Below are 21660 nucleotides of genomic sequence, written 5' to 3' on the forward strand. Positions count from 1 at the left end.
GAATGCCCGCAGGAAAATGAGTCTCCGGATTGTATATGGTGACAAACACAGATGCCTTGTGCAGGAAGGCACAGAGTCGACTGTACTTCCTTAGAAGGTTGGCGTCATTCAATGTCTGTAGTGAGATGCTGAAGATGTTCTATAGGTCAGTTGTGGAGAGCGCCCTCTTCTTTGTGGTGGTGTGTTGGGGAGGAAGCATTAAGAAGAGGGACGCCTCACGTCTTAATAAGCTGGTAAGGAAGGCGGGCTCTGTCGTGGGCAAAGTGCTGGAGAGTTTAACATCGGTAGCTGAGCGAAGGGCGCTGAGTAGGCTACGGTCAATTATGGAAAACTCTGAACATCCTCTACATAGCACCATCCAGAGACAGAGAAGCAGTTTCAGCGACAGGTTACTATCGATGCAATGCTCCTCAGACAGGATGAAGAGATCAATACTCCCCAATGCCATTAGGCTTTACAATTCAACCGCCAGGACTTAAGAACTTTTTAAAAGCTATTATTAATGCTTTTTGAGATAGTGATTTAGATGCATATCATATTTTTTACTGAGTTAAGTATTGTATGTAATTAGTTTTGCTACAACAAGTGTATGGGACATTGGAAAAAAAAAGTTGAATTTCCCCATGGGGATGAATAAAGTATCTATCTATCTATCTACACAGTACGTACTTTGATGATAAAATTTACCTTGAACTTCTGAACCTTGAATGGCTTAATTCTGTTCCTATATCTTATGTTCTTAAGAGCACAGCAAACCATCTTTCTCCCCTCATTTTAGGAGTCTCCTCCAGTACAATGACCAATTAACCCAATAACCAGTATTTCTTTGGACTGTGGGAGAAAAACAGAGCACCTGGAAAAAACTCATGGGGTTGACGTAAAAACTCCTTACAGAGGACGCCGGGACTACACTCGATGCTGTGAGCTGTAATAGCGTCATGCTAACCGTGACACAAATGTGGTACTCCCAAGATATCCAGCATCTGCAGAATTTCTTTGTATTTACTGTGGTGTCAAACAAAGAAACACGAGAGGTTCTGCCAACCACTGACTCAGAGAGAATATATCCTTCTGAGCTGCTACTATACACCTCCACCAGCTATGATTAAGGTGGATCACTCTCGTCTGAATCAGGTTTTAGTTCAATTCCAGAGAGCAGAACACATAACCAAGACCCACTGTCACACTGAGGGAGCACTGCATTGTTGAAAACCTACTTTTTATGCTGATATTGCATTGGAGCTAGACTGAGGTAAGACAAGAGCAATGCAGAATAAAGTTTAAAAGCTACCAAGAAAGTACAGCAGAGGTAAATGATAAAGTGTAAGATCATAACGAGGTAACTTTAAACGAGGTAATGGAAAAAATATTAATGGTAAGACTCTTGGCAGTGTGGAGGATCAGAGGGATCTTGGGGTCCGAGTCCATAGGACGCTCAAAGCAGCTGCGCAGGTTGACTCTGTGGTTAAGAAGGAGTATGGTGTTTTGGCCTTCATCAATCATGGGATTGAGTTTAAGAGCCGAGAGGTAATGTTGCAGCTATATAGGACCCTGGTCAGACCCCACTTGGAGTTATGTGCTCAGTTCTGGTCGCCTCACTACAGAAAGGATATGGAAGCCATAGAAAGGGTGAAGAGGAGATTTACAAGGATGTTGCCTGGATTGGGGAGCATGCCTTATGAGAATAGGTTGAGTGAACTCGGCTTTTTCTCCTTGGAGTGAAGGAGGATGAGAGGTGACCTGAGAGAGGTGTATAACATGATGAGAGGCATTGATCGTGTGGATAGTCAGAGGCTTTTTCCCAAGAGTGAAATAGTTGCCATAAGAGGACACAGGTTTAAGGTGCTGGGGAGCAGGTACAGAGGAGATGTCAGGGGTAAGTTTTTTACTCAGGAGTGGTGAGTGCGTGGAATGGGCTGCCAGCAATGGTGGTGGAGGCGGATACGATAGGGTCTTTTAAGAGACTTTTGGATAGGTACATGGAGCTTAGAAAAATAGAGGGCTATGTGGGTAAGCCTAGTAATTTCTAAGGTAGGGACATGTTCGGCACAACTTTGTGGGCCAAAGGGCCTCTATTGTGTTGTAGGTTTTGTATGTTTCTAAACAGTGATTCTATCCGATTTTACAGACGATTCCACAGACATCATTTCAATGTTGATCTGGGCAGCTCACTTCCATGCTATGACCAATACTTATGCAGCAACCAACAATCAGGCTGAGTATCGAGTCTCTTTAATGCTACTCTCTAAGCACAGATTTTCAGTCCACATTATAATGAGAATTATACTGTAAAGTGGGATGTATGGGGTGTCCAGGAAAGGATAGACCATCTCGAACTTCCAAGGTTGAGAGAATAGAATTGCTCCAGTGCATCGGCTTTTCCATTTTAAAAACTCTCCTGCATGGGTCTCCTGCCATTGTTGGACACTACAGACACACCACGTACTCCAATACGACAGACATTTTCAGGATCTTGGGAGGCTTTGTACTGCCTTGGCAGCTATTTAAATGCATGTCCTTTTTTGTTGGTAGGTGATTCTCCAGTATCTATTTTCAATCATAAGCAAACCCGCTTTTCCTACCACTGCAAGCTTCCTGAGACAGACAACAGTCAATAGTATCAGGTCATACCAAGTGGATTGGTTGTCAAATTTGGAAAATTGCCAACGTGGGATTTTGCTGGTGCATTATAGATAAACCATAGAGTGATTCCTCAGTGTTAATGGTTGGTGAACGGGCTTTCAGAAACCAGCCATGAATAATACATGGGAATATCTCATTCTCCAAAACAGCACAGATTTGTTAGCTTCTGAAATTTTTATTTGGTTTAAAGATATATATTTTCTACATAAAGAGCCATTCTGTTATCCTAGGGCAGAAGTTTATCATACTTTTTGTGTGCTCTAAGATCTATAAAGTGATGTTGCTGTATTGAGCTCCTCTCCTGGTATTTAGTTCTACTTAAAATCAATGGGTCCAAGTTTTGGAAATATTTGACACACATTTTTCACTATGCCACATGTATAGTAAATTTTCAGCTCACGGACTCCTGTGATACAACAAAGCCTGCTAGAGGACAAATGATTCAATTTTTTCCAGTTTAGCTAGGCAAGACAATTGGATTTAAGGAGTACATTCAGTGGCCACTTTAATAGGAACCTCCTGCATGAGTGTATTTTCCTGGTCTTCTGCTGCTGTAGTCTATTCACTTCAAATTTCAGCATGTGTATTCAGAGATGCTCTCCTGCACACCACTGTTGTAACAAGTGGGAATTGAGTGACTGTCACCTTCCTGTCAGCTTGAACCAGTCTGGCCATTCTCCTTTGACCTCTTGCATCAACAATATTTTGGCTCACAGAACTGCTGCTCGCTGGACGTCTCCTGTTTTGTGCACCATTCCCTGTGAACTCTGAAGACCAAGGTGATTGAAAATCTCAGGTGATCAGCTGTTTCTGAGACACTCAAACCACTCCGTCTGGCAGCAACAATTATTCCACGGTCAAAGTCACTTCGATCACATTTCTTCCCCATTTTGATGTTTGGTCTGAGCAACAACTGAATCTCTTGACCATGTCTGCATGCTTTGATGCATTGAGTTGTTGCCACATGATTGGCTGATTAGATGTTTGCATCAATGAGCAGGTGTACCTCATAAAGTGGCCACTGAGTGTATGTAGAATGACAAAAGAGCAACAGAAAGGTTTAGTGAAAGGTTTCCAAAGATTATGTAGGAAACTCCAGAGCTTAAGGTCTTAACACAATTGTGATCGTGTAGAATGTCAGGTGTGGAGGAGTTTGGTAACCTGATATAGATAGAGAACATGAAGAAATTTGAAATCACAGAAAAAAATTGCCAAAAGTAAGGAATTATTGAATTCTTAGAGAACAGGCAAGATCTCTAATGCAAGACAGGACATATAGAACAGGTTTTGATTAGATGTATTGGATCTTTCACCATGATTGAAACACGACTTAATGCTTTATTTGAGAGAGGTAGGTAGTTAGTCTCATTACTTAATCATGTGTTCATTGTCTAGTCTGAACTTCAGAGTTTAAAATCCAGCACTGATATCTCCATGAAGCAAAGAGTACTAAACAGTTGTTCAGACAGAAGGCCCTAGACCTTCGCACCTCACATGCCACATCTCCCACAATGCAACACAAGGTTACCTTGGTGATCCGAGGGTTGGTGCATTTCCTGTTCATGCCCGATGGCTGCAGCCATTTGTTCTCGGAGTCAGGACAGTCCTGTTGGAGGGTACATTGCCCACTGTCCTTGCACCAGCCACATTCGAAATTGGGATCAGCCTTCAGGCACAGTCCACAGCTCTCCCGCAGAACTCCACACTTGTACAGGTGAACTGGGAGAGTGGAAGGAATTTAGTTTTTATTTTTTTATTTGAAGATACAGAACAGTAACAGGCTCTTCCAGCCCAAAGTGCTTACTCTGCGAATTACACCAATTAATCTACTAACCGTTACATGTTTGGAATATGTAAGGAAACCAGAGCACCTGGAGGGAGACCCATGCATTCACAGCCTGCAACGAATGGGGGGGGGGGGGGGGGAATTAAATCTCACAGGCTGAAACGAACATGAGGGATTACATCTCACAGGCTTAAACGAATGGTGGGGATTACATCTCACAGACTGAAATGAACAGGGCGGGATTACAAACAAACAAACAAACTCTTTACAGGCAGCAGTGTATTTGAGCCCAGGCCACTGGTGCTGTATACCATTATGCTAATTGCTACATTACCATGCTGCTCCTAATAAGAGATGGGGAAAAGCAACTGACAGAAAAAATATTATCTTATTTAGTACAGGATTTGGCCTGTTATATTAAAATTGTATAAGACATTGGTGAGGCCTAATTTGGAGTATTGTGTGCAGCATTGGTCACCTTCCTACAGGAAAATGTACGTAAGATTGAAAGAAAAGAAAATTTGCAAGGACATTGCTGGGACTTGAGGACCTGAGTTATAGGGAAAGGCTATAGCAATTAGGACTTTATTCCCTGGAACGTAGAAGATTGATGAGAGATTTGACAGAGTGTACAAAACTATGAGGGATAAAGACAGGGTTAATACAAGCAGGTTTTTTTCCACTGAGGTGAGCTGGGACTAAAACTAGTGGTTAAAGTAAAAGGTGAAATATTTGAGGGAACCTGAGGGAGCCAGTGGAATTGGTAGATGCAAGCTCGATTGCAATGTTTAAAAGAAGTTTGGATAAGTACTTGGATGGAAGGGGTATGGAGGACTCTAGTCCGGGTAGGGTTCAATGGCACTAGGCAGAATAACAGTTCGACCCGGAGGGTTCAAAGGAGGTTCACAAAAATGATTCCAGAACTGAATGGTTTGTCACATGAAGAGCATTTGACGTCTCTGAGCTTGTATTCATTAGAATTCAGAAGAATGAGGGGTGACATCATTGAAACCTATTGAATGGTGAAAGGTCTTGATAGAGTTAATATGGAAAGGATAGGGTGGGAGAGTCTAAGACCAGAGGACACAGCCTCAGAATAGAGGGGTGTCCTTTTAGAATGGAGATGAGGAGGAATTTCTTTAGCTAGAGAGTCATGAATCAGTGGACTTCTTTGCCACAGGCAGCTGTGGAGGCCAAGTCTTTATTTAAGGCAGAGGTTAATAGATTCTTGATTGGTCAGGGCATGAAGAGATATGGGGAGAGAGCAGAAGACTGGATCAGCCATGATGAAATGGTGGAGTAGATTCACTGGGCCAAACAACCTAATTTTGTTCCTGTATCTTATTGTCTTCTGGTCGTATATGGGCCAAAGGCCTGTTTCGGTGCTATAATGCCCTATGACCCTATGACTTTATGACCTTGAGAAACAGGGCATAAAATAAATTGCACCCGTAGGGAGGGGCAAATTATACAGTCTGGTATAGCTTGTATAATTGTACGCCACACCTTCCAGAGGAGATAGGCCCAGAATCTGTCAATGGTACCTGTACAGTTTTGTAGATCTCAGCAATGGACAGCAGGGACTGAATTAAAAAGAAAACAGTCACTTTGGCTCAGACTCACCTTGGTTCTGTGCTGGGTTGTCAATTCTGAAATCTCCATTCCAGGCAACAGAGAGGTCCACAGGGAGGTTGTTAATCGCTGTCCCCTCATACGAGTACTGAAACGAGACACCAAAGACTCCAGCAAATTTCTGCTAATGTACCATGGAGACCATTCTGACTGGTTGCACCACTTCCTTGTATGGAGGTACCGATGCATGGAAGGGGAGAAAACTGCAGAGGGTTGTAAACCCAGCCAATTCCATCATGGGCACTAGCCTCCCCACCATCGAGGACATCTTCAAAAAGTGGTGCCTCGAAAAGGTGGGACTCCTCATTAGGGAACCCCATCACTGAGGATATGTCCTTTCACATTTCTACCATCAGAGAGGAGGTACAGGAGCCTGAAGATGCAGGCTCAGTATTTTAGGAACAGCTTCTTCCTCTCTGCCTTCAGATTTATGAACAGTTCATGAACCCATAAGCACTACCTCACTATTTTGTTCTCTTGTTGCACTACTTATTTAATTTATACCTCAAATTGATAGTATATTTTATGTATTGCGCTATATTGCTGTCACAAACTAGCAAATTTCATGGCATATGTCAGTGATAATAAACCTGATTCTGGTTCTGATTGTCATTAACGAGAGTATCATATAAACTCACATAAAATTTGTTACTGGAATAGGAATTGGTTTATTATTGTCACATGTACTGAGATACAGTGAAAAGCTTGTCTTGCAAACTATATACAAACCAGGTCGTTGCACAGTGCGTTAAAGTAGTACAAGGTTAAACCATAACAGAGTGCAGAATAAAGTGTAACAGCTACAGAGAAAGATAAGCAATAAGGTGCAAGGTCATAATGAGGTTGATTGGGAGGTCAAGGATCCATTTTATTTCTTTATGTGTTGCACTCTACTGCTGTCACAAAACAACAAATTTGACAACATGTGTCAGTGATTATAAACCTGATTCTGATACAAGTAGCATGGTCAGGTGTCAAACACGCAACACAACAGTTGGAAGGTGTGGGACTTCATTTCTATTTCTCACTGGGGAAGAACAGCAATAAAAAATATTCTTCAGGGCCTTTTGATCTGAATGTCATTTTACCCTCCTGCTCCAGATTTGAAGATCAAACGTGAGGAGGAAATATTTTTGCTTCCTAAATCCCAATAGGCTGTTCAGTCACAGTGACTGCTGTAGCTCTTCATATTTGCAATTGTTTAGGAGTTCACTGCTCATGCACTTTCTGAGAGACAGAATGACTTTCCGTCACAGGGGATCCAGGGTAAGAAAGCAAATTAGATACAAAATTCTGAGGGGTATAGATAAGACAAATATAAGCAGGCTTTTTCCTCTGAGGTGAGGTGAGGTGAGACTAGTGCTGGCGGTCAGGGGTTATGGGTACTGAGGAGTGCGGTTGAACAGAGGAATCTGGGAATACAGATCCATTATTCCTTGAAAGTAGCATCACAGGTAGCTAGGGTCATAAAGAAAGCTTTTGGCACATTGGCCTTCATAAATCAATGTATTGAGTGCAGGAGTTGGGATGTTATGTTGAAATCATATAAGACATTATGTTGAAGATCGCCTTCATAAACCAATGTATTGAGTATAGGAATTGGGATGTTACATTGAAATTGTATAAGGCATATGCTGCAGTTACTATCGACTTCATTAAAACCTGTGTGGATGAGTGTGTGCCTACAAAGACTGAGTGTACATTCCCAAACCAAAAACTGTGGATGAACCAGGAGTTACATCGCCTGCTGAAGACTAGATCTGTGGCATTCAAGTCTGGCAACCCAGGTCCGTACCAGAAAACCAGGTAGGACTTGCAGAGGGCTATTTCGAGGGTGAAGAGACTATTTCGAACGAGATTGGAGGCAACATCGGATGCACGTCAACTCTGGCAGGGTTTGCAAGACATTACTTCCTAGAAAGTGAAACCCAAAAGCATGAACGGTAGTGATGCTTCACTACCAGATGAACTCAACACCTTCTATGCCCACTTTGAAAAAGAGAATATAACTACAGCTGTGAAGATCCCTGCTGCACCTGATGACCCTGTGATCTCTGTCTCGGAGGCCAATGTTAAGCTGTCTTTAAAGAGGGTGAACCCTCACAAGGCGGAAGGCCCTGATGGAGTCCTGGTAAGGCTTTAAAAACTTGTGCCAACCTACTGACGGGAGTATTCAAGGATATTTTCAATCTCTCACTTCTATGGGCAGAAGTTCCCACTTGCTTCAAAAAGGTAGCAATTATACCAGTGCCTCAGAAGAATAACGTGAGCTGCCTTAGTGATTATTGCCCAGTAGCGCTCACATCGACAGTGATGAAATGCTTTGAGAGGTTGGTCATGACTAGACTGAACTCTTGCCTCAGCAAGGACCTGGACCCACTGCAATTTGCCTACCGCCACAGTGGGTCAACAGCAGATGCAATCTCAATGGCTCTTCTCATGACCTTAGACCACCAGGACAATACAAACACCTATGTCAGGATGCTGGTCATTGACTATAATTCAGCATTTAACACTATCATTCCCACAATCCTGATGTATAAGTTAAAGAACCTGGGCCTCTGCAATTAGATCTTTGACTTCCTAACCAGAATACCACAATCTGTGCGGATTGGCGATGATAGCTCCTCCTCACTGATGATCAACACTGGCACACCTCAGGGACGTGTGCTTAGCCCACTGCTCTACTCTCTCTATACCTATGATTGTGTGGTATTTATAGCTCAAATACCATCTATAAATTTGCTGATGATACAACCATTGTTGGTAGAATCTCAGGTGGTGACGAGTAGGGCGTACAGGAGTGAGATATACCAACTAGTGGAGTGGTTTCACAGCAACAATTTGGCACTCAATGTCAGTAAGACAAAAGAGCTGATTGTGGACTTCAGGAAGGGTAAGACAAAGGAATACATACCAATCCTCAAAGAGAGGTCAGAAATGGAGAGAGTGAGTAGTTTCAAGTTCCTGGGTGTCAAGATCTCTGAGGACTTAACTGGTCTCAATATATTGATACAGCTACAAAGAAGGCAAGACAGCAACTATACTTCATTAGGAGTTTGAAGAGATTTGGTATGTCAAGAAAAACACTCAAAAACTTCTATAGATGTACCGTGGAGAGCATTCTGACAGGCTACATCACTGTCTGGTATGGGAATGGGGGGGAGGGGTTGGCTACTGCACAGGACTGAAAGAAGCTGCAGGGGGTTGTAAATCTAGTCAGCTCCATCTTGGGTACTAGCCTACAAAATGCCCAGGACATCTTCAAGGAGCGGTCTCTCAGAAAGGCAGCATCCATTATTAAGGACTCCCAGACACAGGGCATTCTCTTTTCTCACTGTTACCATCAGGCAGGAGGTACAGAAGCCTGAAGGCACACACTCAGTGATTCAGGAACAGCTTCTTTCCCTCTGCCATCTGATTCCTAAATGGACCTTAAACCCATGAACACTACCTCACTTTTTTAATACATATATAACCATATAACAATTACAGCACAGAAACAGGCCATCTCGGCCCTTCTAGTCCGTGCCGATGGTTACACTCACCTAGTCCCACCTACCTGCACTAAGCCCATAACCCTCCATTCCTTTCCTGTCCATATACCTATCCAATTTTACTTTAAATGACAATACCGAACCTGCCTCTACCACTTCTACTGGTGTTATGAGTGATGAACAGACCTGATGGAAATGGGGTGCAGAGTTAACCATTCCCCCCCCCCCCCGAGAACTATGAACTATTGCTGTTGCTATGCTGCTACTGAGAGAGAGAGATGACGCCCAGGCAAGAACATCTGCTGCAGATAAGAGGGAGAGAGAGACTGTTGATTTATTGTATTTTGACTCTTCCTGGATTATTTACCCTTCACTACAAGGACTTTACTTTGTTTGTTAACATTCCTCAGGAGACAGCAGGAGTGGCCTGATTTGATGGACACAGTCATTCAGAGTTGATGGATAGCTGAGACCCCGTTAGTAGGGATAAAAGACAGGTCTGGAGAGACACACTTCAGACACACTAGTGGACACTGACTGAGTGTTGTGGACCCACAAGAAAGGTGGGGGTTTCGGAGACTGAATCAGGAGATAGGTCAATAAAGTTCACAGTGTGACAGCAGGGCCGGTGGGGACTTGTGTGTGTCCACTCATGCCAGAGTGATGAGTCCACCACAGAAGAACGGTCTAGCTGAAGGACGGAGGGGTCCTAACTGAATGGCCACAATGACACAACGGGTTAAGAAAGCCACAGAAGGTTTGCCTGCTGCAGCTACCTAATCGCTCGCTCTCTCTCTCTCTCTCCAACGATTACAACACAACAACCATCACTACCTCAGCACGCATGAACTGAACTTTATACTTTTCTATGACAATTCATTTACCCCTAGACATTGATAGAGCTTGTTTATTATTGCTTATTATTATTCCTACACTTTTAAGTTTATTGCTGCTAACCGGTTTTATATGTATATTTGCATTTTTGATACTGTATTGTGTAGTTTACTAATAAACGCCTTTAGTTTTGGTACCACCAGACTCTAACGGATTCTTCTTTCTCTGCTGATCTGACACCCAGTTACAGGGTATGTAACACTGGAAGCTCATTCCACACAGCTACCGCTCTCTGACTAAAGAAATTCCCCCTTGTGTTACCCTTAAACTTTTGCCCCCTAACTCTCAAATCATGTCCTTTTGTTTGAATCTCCCCTACTCTCAATGGAAAAAGCCTATCCACATCAACTCGATCTATCTCCCTTATTATTTTAAATACCTCTATCAAGTCTCCCCTCAACCTTCTACGCTCCAAAGAATAAAGACCTAACTTGTTCAGCCTTTCCCTGTAACTTAGGTGTTGAAACCCAGGTAACATTCTAGTAAATCTCCTCTGTACTCTCTCTATTTTGTTGATATCTTTCCTATAATTCAGTTCGGTGACCAGAACTGTACACAATATTCCAAATTTGGCCTTACCAATGCCTCATACAATTTTAACATTACATCCCAACTCCTATACTCAATGCTTTGATTTATAAAGGCCAACATACCAAAAGCTTTCTTCACCACCCTATCCACATGAGATTCCACCTTCAGGGAACTATGCATCATTATTCCTAGATAACTCTGTTCTACTGCATTCTTCAATGCCCTACCATTTACCATGTATGTCCTATTTGGATTATTCCTACCAAAATGTAGCACCTCACACTTATCAGAATTAAACTCCATCTGCCATCATTCAGCCCACTCTTCTAACTGGCCTAAATCTCTCTGCAAGCTTTGAAACCTACTTCATTATCCACAACGCCACCTACCTTAGTATCATCTGCATACCTACTAATACAATTTACCACCCCATCATCCAGATAATTAATGTATATGACAAACAACATTGGACCCAATACAGATCCCTGAGGCACACCACTAGTCACTGGCCTCCAACCTGACAAACAGTTATCCACCACCACTCTCTGGCATCTCCCATCCAGCCACTGTTGAATCCATTTTACCACTTCAATATTAGTACCTAACGATTGAACCTTCCTAACTAACCTTCCGTGCGGAACCTTGTCAAAGGCCTTACTGAAGTCCATATAGACAACATCCACTGCTTTACTCTTGTCAACTTTCCTCATAACCTCTTCAAAAAATTCAACAAGATTTGTCATACATATAATTTCTGTTTTTGCACAATTTTTAATCTACTCAATATGTATATACTGTAATTGATTTACTTTATTTATTTTTACTTTTTTCTTCTATATTATGTATTGCATTGAACTGTTGCTGCTAAGTTATCAAATTTTATGACACATGCCAGTGATAATAAACTTGATTCTGATTCTGACATTGTTGAGGACTAATTTGGAATATTGTGTGCAGTTTTGGTCATCTACCTACAGGAAAGAGGTAAATAAGTTTGAAAGAGTGTAGAGAAAATTTACAAGGATGTTGCTGGGACTGGAGGACCGGAGATATAGGGCAAGGTTAAATAGGTTAGGACTTTATTCACTGGAATGTAGAAGATCTAGGAGAGATTTAATAGAGGTATACAAAATTATGAGGGGTACAGATAGGGTAAATACAAGCAGACTTTTTCCACTGAGGTTTAGTGGAACTACAACCAGAGGTCATGGGTTAAGGGTGAACCTTGAGATGTTTAAGGGGAACATGGGGGTGGGGGGGGGGCTTCTTCACTCAGAGTATAGTGAGAGTGTGCAATGAGCTGCCAACAGAAGTCTTCAACATTTAAGAGAAATTTGGATAGGTACATGGGAAGGGTGTTGAGGTCTATGGTCCAGATGCAGGTTGATGGGACTCGGCAGAATAATAGTTCAGCATGAACTAGATGGGCCAAAAGGCCTGTTTCTGTGCCGTAGTGTTCTATGACTCCATGATTCCAAGAAATTGATTTGTTTGTAGGAGGGAGAAGGTGTCAGTGTTGGTCTGTTTCTCAGATTGGAAGATTGACCAATGATGCAAGTTCTGTTATTTTTCATAAATGACAATGATTGAATGAGAATGTATACAGCATAATTAGGAATTTTGCATATGACATTTGATGATGTGGTGGGCAGTGAAGTGGCTTGGGTGGTAAAGATACTTTTAGCATGCTTGTCTTTATCGGTCAGGCCAATGGATAGAAAACTTGGGAAGTCATGTTGCAGCTGTATAAAAGTTAAGTAAAACTGGAATACTCTTCCCAGTTCTGGTCGCTGTATAACAGGACAGACGTTAAGGCTTTGTGGAGGGTACAGAAGAATTTCACCAGCATATTGCCAGGATTAGTGAGTGTGAGCTACAAGGAGAGATTGGACAATCTTGAATTGTTTTTGCTGGAGCATTGAAGGTTGTGGCAAGACCTGATAAAGTATATAAAATTATAAGAGGCATTGATAGTCCAAAGATAGGCATTGATAGTCAGCATCTTTTTACTGGGTGGAGATGTCAAATACTGAGTGGGGCGGGGTACTTAACGCGAGGACCATACAATTTAAAGGAAATATATGGGTAAGTTTATTTTACAAAGAGTGGTGAGTGGCTGGAATTGGCATTCAGGGGAACAGTAAGAAGAAAAGAAAGCAATTTTAAGAAGCATTTATACAGACACGTGAACAGGTAGGGAATAGAGGAATGTGGATATGTGCAGGCAGAGAAAAAGTCAAATTGCAAAAATTGCCAATATTAATATTGTTACAATTACTTTGCACCATTAGTAAACAGGATGTACACTCAGTAGCCACTTTATCTGTATCTCCTGCACCTAATTGAGTGGCCACTAGGTGTATGTTCATGGTCTTCTGCTGAGGTAGCTCATCCACTTCAAGGTTTGATGTGTTGTGTGTTCAGAGATGCTCTTCTGCACACCACTCTTGTAACACATGGTTATTTGAGTAACTGTCACCTTCCTGTCAGCTTGAACCAGTGTGGCCATTCTCCTCTGATCTCTCATTAACAATAGACAGAAGGTGCAGGAGTAGGCCATTCGGCCCTTCTAGCCAGCACCGCCATTCACTGTGATCATGGCTGATCATACACAATCAGTACCCCGTTCCTGCCCTCTCCCCGTATCCCTTGACCCCGCTATCTATAAGAGCTCTATCTAACTTTATCTAATGAGGCAATTTTGCTCACAGAACTGCCACTCTCTGGATGTTTTTATTTTGGAGATTTTGCACCATTCTCTGTAAGCTCTAGAAACTGTTGTGTGTGAAAATCCCAGGAGACCAGCAGTTTCTGAGATACTCAAACTACCTGGTTAGGCACCAACAATCACTGCAGAGTCAAAGTCACTTAAATCACATTTCTTTCCCATTCTGATATTTGGTCTGAACAACAACTAAAATGCTTGAACGTGATTGTTTGCTTTCATGCATTGAGTCGCTGATTAGATATTTGCGTCAATGAGCAGGTGTACAGGTGTACCTAATAAAGTGGCCACAGAGTTTCCATCTTTACATGCTACCACTCAAGTTGTGGTGAAGAATTCTGCCCAAAATATCTAGATGCTTGCAGATACCTCTAGCAACATCTTGATAAATGTGCCTGGCCACCACCTTAGATCCTTGTTGTCCAACCGATCTACTGTGTAATCACGATCCTTACACTCCTGTTGTCCAACCAATCTACTGTTTAATCACAATCCTTACACCCGTTGTCCAACCGATCTACTGTGTAATCACTATCCTTACACTCCCGTTGTCCAACCGATCTACTGTGTAATCACTATCCTTACACCCGTTGTCCAACCGATCTACTGTGTAATCACAATCCTTACACTCCCGTTGTCCAACTGATCTACTGTGTAATCACTATCCTTACACCCCGTTGTCCAACCGATCTACTGTGTAATCACAATCCTTACACTCCCGTTGTCCAACCTATCTACTGTGTAATCACAATCTTTACACCCCTGTTGTCCAACCGATCTACTGTGTAATCACGATCCTTACACTCCTGTTGTCCAACCAATCTACTGTTTAATCACAATCCTTACACCCATTGTCCAACCGATCTACTGTGTAATCACTATCCTTACACCCTGTTGTCCAACCGATCTACTGTGTAATCACAATCCTTACACTCCCGTTGTCCAACCTATCTACTGTGTAATCACAATCTTTACACCCCTGTTGTCCAACCGATCTACTGTGTAATCACGATCCTTACACCCCGTTGTCCAACTGATCTACTGTGTAATCACTATCCTTACACTCCCGTTGTCCAACCGATCTACTGTGTAATCACTATCCTTACACCCCGTTGTCCAACCGATCTACTGTGTAATCACAATCCTTACACCCGTTGTCCAACCGATCTACTGTGTAATCACAATCCTTACACCCGTTGTCCAACTGATCTACTGTGTAATCACGATCCTTACACTCCTGTTGTCCAACCGATCTACTGTGTAATCACAATCCTTACACCCTGTTGTCCAACCGATCTACTGTGTAATCACAATCCTTACACCCCGTTGTCCAACCGATCTACTGTGTAATCACAATCCTTACACCCCGTTGTCCAACCTATCTACTGTGTAATCACAATCCTTACACCCATTGTCCAACCGATCTACTGTGTAATCACTATCCTTACACCCGTTGTCCAACTGATCTACTGTGTAATCACGATCCTTACACTCCTGTTGTCCAACCGATCTACTGTGTAATCACAATCCTTACACCCTGTTGTCCAACCGATCTACTGTGTAATCACAATCCTTACACCCCGTTGTCCAACCGATCTACTGTGTAATCACAATCCTTACACCCCGTTGTCCAACCTATCTACTGTGTAATCACAATCCTTACACCCGTTGTCCAACCGATCTACTGTCAGACCACCACCCTTACATCATCAAAATGCTGGAGGAACTCAGCAGGTTAGGCAGCACATATGGAAATGAATAACCAGTCAGTATTTTGGGCCAAAACCCTTCAGCAGTTCCTCCAGCAGTTTATTTTTTGCCTTACAACATCTACATCCTCTTTTGTCTCTGTCCTTACTCTCCTGCTGTCGACACTATCTGTTGCCTGACCTCCACCTATGCACTCCTCTGTTCAACCATTCCTGCTGCCAACCTATCCCCCCACCAGGTAAATCTGTTCCAAAGTGACACAACCAGCGGGTACATATTTCTCTTTCTTTCTCACAAAGCTCGGTCTTTGTCTCTCGTAGCCAGCACAGCTTTAAGAGTCACCTGCAAGAGAATCAGTAAAGTGAGACACTGCTACAGAACAATGGTGCATGTGTGTAGAATGTGAATAGCTCCGTTGTGCAGATAAATCAGCCCTGTGTTGTATAAGGTGTACTTTGTGTCACAAGCAGCTGGAACTGCAGTAATTAGCAAGCCATTCAGGTTCCTTAAAAATTAAAATCTGCTTTGTAACATTTGATATTTGAGCTTTCTCAAAACGCTGTAGAAAACAAAGAAGAGGTTCGGAGACAATAACAACTGTTCTTTTGTTTACTGGATATTTCTGGTCTTGTTAAACGGTTAAAAAAAATGTCAAAATGTTTCTAATCCCAAAGATTTACTTTTTCATTTGGTTTCAGAGAACTGAAAACTCCTAAAATGTATTAGCTTGAAGAGCCACAGCTCCCCCTCCCCCACCCCACCGTTGCTTCTGGTCTGACTGTATATTACATTGGTCAATAAGTAACAGAACCTCCTACACAATATTGTAGTAATATAGCTGATTGTCGACTTCAGCAAAGGTAAGACGAGAGAACACATACCAATCCTCACAGGGGGATCAGAAGTGGAGAGAGCGAGCAATTTCAAGCTCCTGGGTGTCATTATCTCTGAGGAACTAATCTGGTCACAATCTATCAATGCAGCTATATAGAAGGCAAGACAGTGACTACATTTCATTAGGAGCTTGAGGAGATTTGGTTTGTCACTTAAAACACTCGAAAACTCCTACAGATGTTCCTTGGAGAGCTCTCTGACTGGCTGCGTCACCGCCTGGTATGGGGGGTGGGGGCTACTGCACAAGATCGAAGTAAGTTGCAGAAAGTTGTAAAATTGGTCAGCTCCATCATGGGCAGTAGCCTCCGTAGCATCTAAGGCATCTTAAAGGAGCAGTGCCTCATGAGGGCAGTGTCCATCATTAAGGACCCCCACCACCCTCTTCTCATTGTTATTGTGAGGAAAAGGTACAAAAGTCTGAAGGCACACGCTCAGCGATTTAGGAACAGCTTCTTCCCCCGTCACCTGATTTCTAAATGGGCATTGAACCCATGACACTACCTCAATACTTTTTTAAAATTTCTGTTTTTGCACTACTTTTTTAACTGAATATACACACATATTACTGTAATTCAGCTTTTTTCTATTTTTATCACATATTTCATTTGCAGACCACCAGGGATCCCAGACAGCATCTCAGAATCTGGCAACAGAATGGACCGCAACCTCTCAATACTCCACTGGGGTCATTTGGCCAAGAGTTAGGGCTTCCATTTCTGGGACTGAACACTGACACCAGGGGACAGTGCTGTGACCGCGTCTATTTGCATCACTTACTGAAGTGTTCTGACACTGGACACTGGAGCTGTTGAACCGTAAGGCTGGGACCCGCTGCTCCACTCCCTGGATATTCAGGATGCATTCGTAGCCTCGCTGGCCTGACTGTGGCTGAGGAAGGTTCTTGGATTTCAAGGTGATGGGTTTCACCACTCTAACGGGTACCAGGATCTTCTCGGCAGCAAGCAGCTGTGGGCAGTCCTGAGGAGAGATGACAGGTGGAATTTCATCACGAAGCTATGGAGAAGAAGGGCAGAAGCTGGCAGATGGAGGGAATGAATGGGTAACAGGTTCAGTACAATCATTTCCGACGGCTCTCAGTGCCGTCCTCTCTGAGCAAAGGCGCAAGGCAATGGAGGGAAGGAGAAAAGATGGAGGATGCAGTTGGAAAAGGGCACCACATTTAAAAAGAGAATGAATACAATGAGCATGACACAGTGTTGAAAGGAGAAAGATTGGAAAGGAGGGTAAAGGAAAAGTGGAAGGGAAGGGAAGGAAGTGTGAGAGAAAAGGGGGTGTTAAAGAACATATATAAGGAAAAGGGAAGGGGAAGAGAGGGAGAGGTGGGAAAGGGGGGAAGGAAGAAGGGATAGGGAGGGGATGGGGAAGGAAAGGAAGGAAAGAGGAGGGGTGGGGAGTGGAGTGGAGGGAATGGGAGAGGGACAGGAAGGGATGGGATGGGGAGGTGGGAGGAGGGGTAAAGGAAGGGACGGGTATGGGAGGGAAAGGAAGAAAAAAGAGGGAAGGGGATGAGAGGGAAGGGGAGGGAAGAGGAGGGTAACGGAGGGAGGGAAAGGAAGGGAATAGGTGGGGAGGGGAAAGAAAGGAAAGAGGGGAGGGGAGAGAGAAAGAGGGAACGGGAGGGGAGAGGGAAAGAGGGAACGGGAGGGGAGAGGGAAAGAGGGAACGGGAGGGGAGAGGAGAGGAGGGGATGAGACAGAAGGGGAGGGAAAAGGAGGATAACAGAAGGAGGAAAAGGAAGGAATAGGTGGGGTGGGGAGAGGAGGGGAGGGGAGGAGATGGAAGGGGAGGAGATGAGAGGGAAGGGGAGGGAAGAGGAGGGTAACTGATGGAGGGAAAGGAAGCGAATAGTTAGGGAGGAGAGGGAAGGGGAGAGGTGGGGAGAGGAGGGGAGGGGACGAGACAGAAGGGGAGGGAAAAGGAGGATAACAGAAGGAGGGAAAGGAAGGAATAGGTGGGGTGGGGAGAGGAGGGGAGGGGAGGAGATGGAAGGGGAGGGGATGAGAGGGAAGGGGAGGGAAGAGGTGGGTAACTAATGGAGGGAAAGGAAGGGAATAGTTAGGGAGGAGAGGGAAGGGGAGAGGTGGGGGGAGGAGGGGAGGGGAGGAGATGGAAGGGGAGGGGATGAGAGGGAAGGGGAGGGAAGAGGAGGGTAACTGATGGAGGGAAAGGAAGCGAATAGTTAGGGAGGAGAGGGAAGGGGAGAGGTGGGGAGGGGACGAGACAGAAGGGGAGGGAAAAGGAGGATAACAGAAGGAGGGAAAGGAAGGAATAGGTGGGGTGGGGAGAGGAGGGGAGGGGAGGAGATGGAAGGGGAGGGGATGAGAGGGAAGGGGAGGGAAGAGGTGGGTAACTAATGGAGGGAAAGGAAGGGAATAGTTAGGGAGGAGAGGGAAGGGGAGAGGTGGGGGGAGGAGGGGAGGGGAGGAGATGGAAGGGGAGGGGATGAGAGGGAAGGGGAGGGAAGAGGAGGGTAACTGATGGAGGGAAAGGAAGCGAATAGTTAGGGAGGAGAGGGAAGGGGAGAGGTGGGGAGGGGACGAGACAGAAGGGGAGGGAAAAGGAGGATAACAGAAGGAGGGAAAGGAAGGAATAGGTGGGGTGGGGAAAGGAGGGGAGGGGAGGAGATGGAAGGGGAGGGGATGAGAGGGAAGGGGAGGGAAGAGGAGGGTAACTAATGGAGGGAAAGGAAGGGAATAGTTAGGGAGGAGAGGGAAGGAAGGGAAGTGATGGGGAAGGGAGAGGGAGGAATGAAGGAAGTATTGAAGAAAGCCATGAGTCTAAGAATAAGGGAGGTCACTGAGGGTTCAGGATGAGACAAAGGCAACACTTTCTGTAAGAGTATAGAGATAGAGGAGGAGAGGGAAAATTCAAAACCGGATAGGAGATGTGAGCAGCAGCCTTCTGTCTCCCCCCAAAGAGAGAGGAACTGGAGACACGCATGAGCAAGAAAGGCAAGCAGAGAAACATCAACATGTCAAAGATGATTGAAAGGTTATAACCTCTGACAGCATATAAGTTTCACTGCAACGGAGATATAAATTTCCTGCTTATTTCCTCACACATACTGACGCAAGGCCCATCAATTGTGAAGGAGCAATAAATGTCTGCTCTGCTTTTCTGTTATAGTTATTACTTCCAGGAGAGCTCTGGGATCCAGTGATACTCTGGAACAAACACCTTCATAGCCAAACAATTGAAGAAAATGACCAGCAAAATTGACACATACTTGGTAGGACGGTACCAGTCTGCAAAACATATTGTAGCTACAGACAGCGACATCTAATGAGAATGATCTGCAGTATAAAAGACCACTTATCAAAATTTGACCATCTGTAGGCATTTTGTCTGGTGGCTACTTCTGACTTGGCATGGGAAAATGTCACAGTAAGACATGACTTGAAGTTCATTAACTTGACTAAATCCTTCACTTTCCTGAAGCTGGTGCTACTTTGCATATGAAATGGATTAAAACGGAGAGAAAGGAACATAGGTCTGAAGAGCCTCATCGTAAAACTGACAACTTTACACAATGTTGGGCTTTATCAGCTTAACATGGCTGTCATTTTAAGTAATTGAAATTTAATGAGACTTTATTCCTTCTGATGGATTCTCGCACAGATCCCATAAGAAGGGGAAAGAAAAACTGCAGGTCTATTTTTTTTATCTCTCTCTCCATATATTTTGTATACAGATCAATGTTCTCTGAAAGGTCAAGCTATTTAACACATTGCAACTGCTGAGCGTATCTGCAAATCCATCGGAACTGATCTCATTCTGTTCATCTGTTCTTTGCCTCTCTTTCATTAGAATGTGTTTCAGCATTTTCTCTCCTGATTGTACGAAGACAAAGGCAGCAAGAGAAGTGCCGAAGCATTGAAACACTTTACAAGGGAGCACGGAGAAGCATATTATTCCATTATCATTCAGCGGGCACAACCACTGCATTCACAGGCCGCTGAAGGAGACGGTTCACACTGCTGAGCTGTAGGGAGAAGGCACCGGGTGATGAAGTCAATGGCCTGGATTAGGATTATTGTTGAGAGAAAGTTATCTCTGAGAAATCAATTAAGGTAGCGTGAAGTTCAATATCTAAGGAAACTTCTGCTACTCCTCTACATTTTCCCTTCTAATTCCATATTACATTCTCCTTTTCCTCCTCTCTGATGGCAGTAATAAGAACAGAGCACTCTTGGGTGATGGGAGCCCTTAATGATGGATACCACCTCTTTGAGGCATCGCCTTTTAAAGCTGCCATTCGATGATGCTGGCTACAGGATGTCATCTTTCTAAGGCGTTGCCTTTGTAAGACGTCCTTAATGCTGGGCACTGCTTCCCCAGCTTCAAGGACATCTTCAAAAGGTGATGCCTTAAAGGGGTACACCCAGTGCCCAGCATTGAGGGCATCTTTCAGAGACGATGTCTCAAAAAGGCAGTATCCATCATTAAGGACTCCAATCAGCCAGGAATGCTCTGTTCTTATTAGAATCACCAGGAAGAAGGTATTGCAGCTTGAAGACACAAACTGAACAGCTTCTTCACCTCTGCCATTCTGTACAATGAACCAACCCATGAACACTATCTCACAATTGCTTCTTTTTTGCATTACTTATTTAATTATATATACACATACAATAAGTAATATATTTTTCTTATTGTAATTTATAATATTTCTGATGTATTGCACTGTATTGCTGCCACAAGACAACAAATTTCATGACAAACACGAGGAAATCTGCAGATGCTGGAAATTCAAGCAACACACACAAAATGCTGGTGGAACACAGCAGGCCAGGCAGCATCTATAGGAACTGTTGACGTTTCGGGCCGAGACCTTTTGTCAGGACCAACTGAAAGGAAAGATGGTAAGAGATTTGAAAGTAGGAGGGGGAGGGGGAAATGCGAAATGATAAGAGAAGACTGGAGGGGGTGGGGGGAAGCTGAGAGCCAGAAAGGTGATTGGCAAAAAAGATACAGAGCTGGAGAAGGGAAAGGATCATGGGACGGGAGGCTTAGGGAGAGAGAAAGGGGGAGGGGAGGACCAGAGGGAGATGGAGAACAGGCAGAGTGATGGGCAGAGAGAGAAAAAAAGAGGGGGGAGAAAACTAAATATATCAGGGATGGGGTAAGAAAGGGAGGAGGGGCATTAACGGAAGTTAGAGAAGTCAATGTTCATGCCATTAGGTTGGAGGCTACCCAGCGGGTATATAAGGTGTTTTTCTTCCAACCTGAGTTTGGATTCATTTTGACAATAGAGGAGGCCATGGATAGACATATCAGAATGGGAATGGGACGTGGAATTAAAATGTGTGGCCACTGGGAGATCCTGC

At 43.8% G+C, this 21660-nt stretch overlaps 1 protein-coding gene across 10 annotated transcripts in view; it reads right to left on the reverse strand.

Moving 5' to 3' along the window:
• plxna4 (plexin A4) overlaps positions 1–21660 on the reverse strand; it is a 712781-nt gene that overhangs the window by 138309 nt on the left and 552812 nt on the right. For all 10 annotated transcript variants that reach the window (XM_073066781.1, XM_073066783.1, XM_073066775.1 and 7 more), the window contains exons 10-12: positions 17090–17290; positions 6053–6149; positions 4172–4362 (exon numbers count right to left, since the gene is read on the reverse strand). In XM_073066781.1, coding sequence (XP_072922882.1) covers positions 4172–4362; positions 6053–6149; positions 17090–17290 — 489 coding nt within the window. The remainder of the gene's footprint in view (positions 1–4171; positions 4363–6052; positions 6150–17089; positions 17291–21660) is intronic.

This window comes from Hemitrygon akajei, chromosome 14, assembly GCF_048418815.1.
Source record: "Hemitrygon akajei chromosome 14, sHemAka1.3, whole genome shotgun sequence".
Lineage (NCBI taxonomy): Eukaryota > Metazoa > Chordata > Chondrichthyes > Myliobatiformes > Dasyatidae > Hemitrygon > Hemitrygon akajei.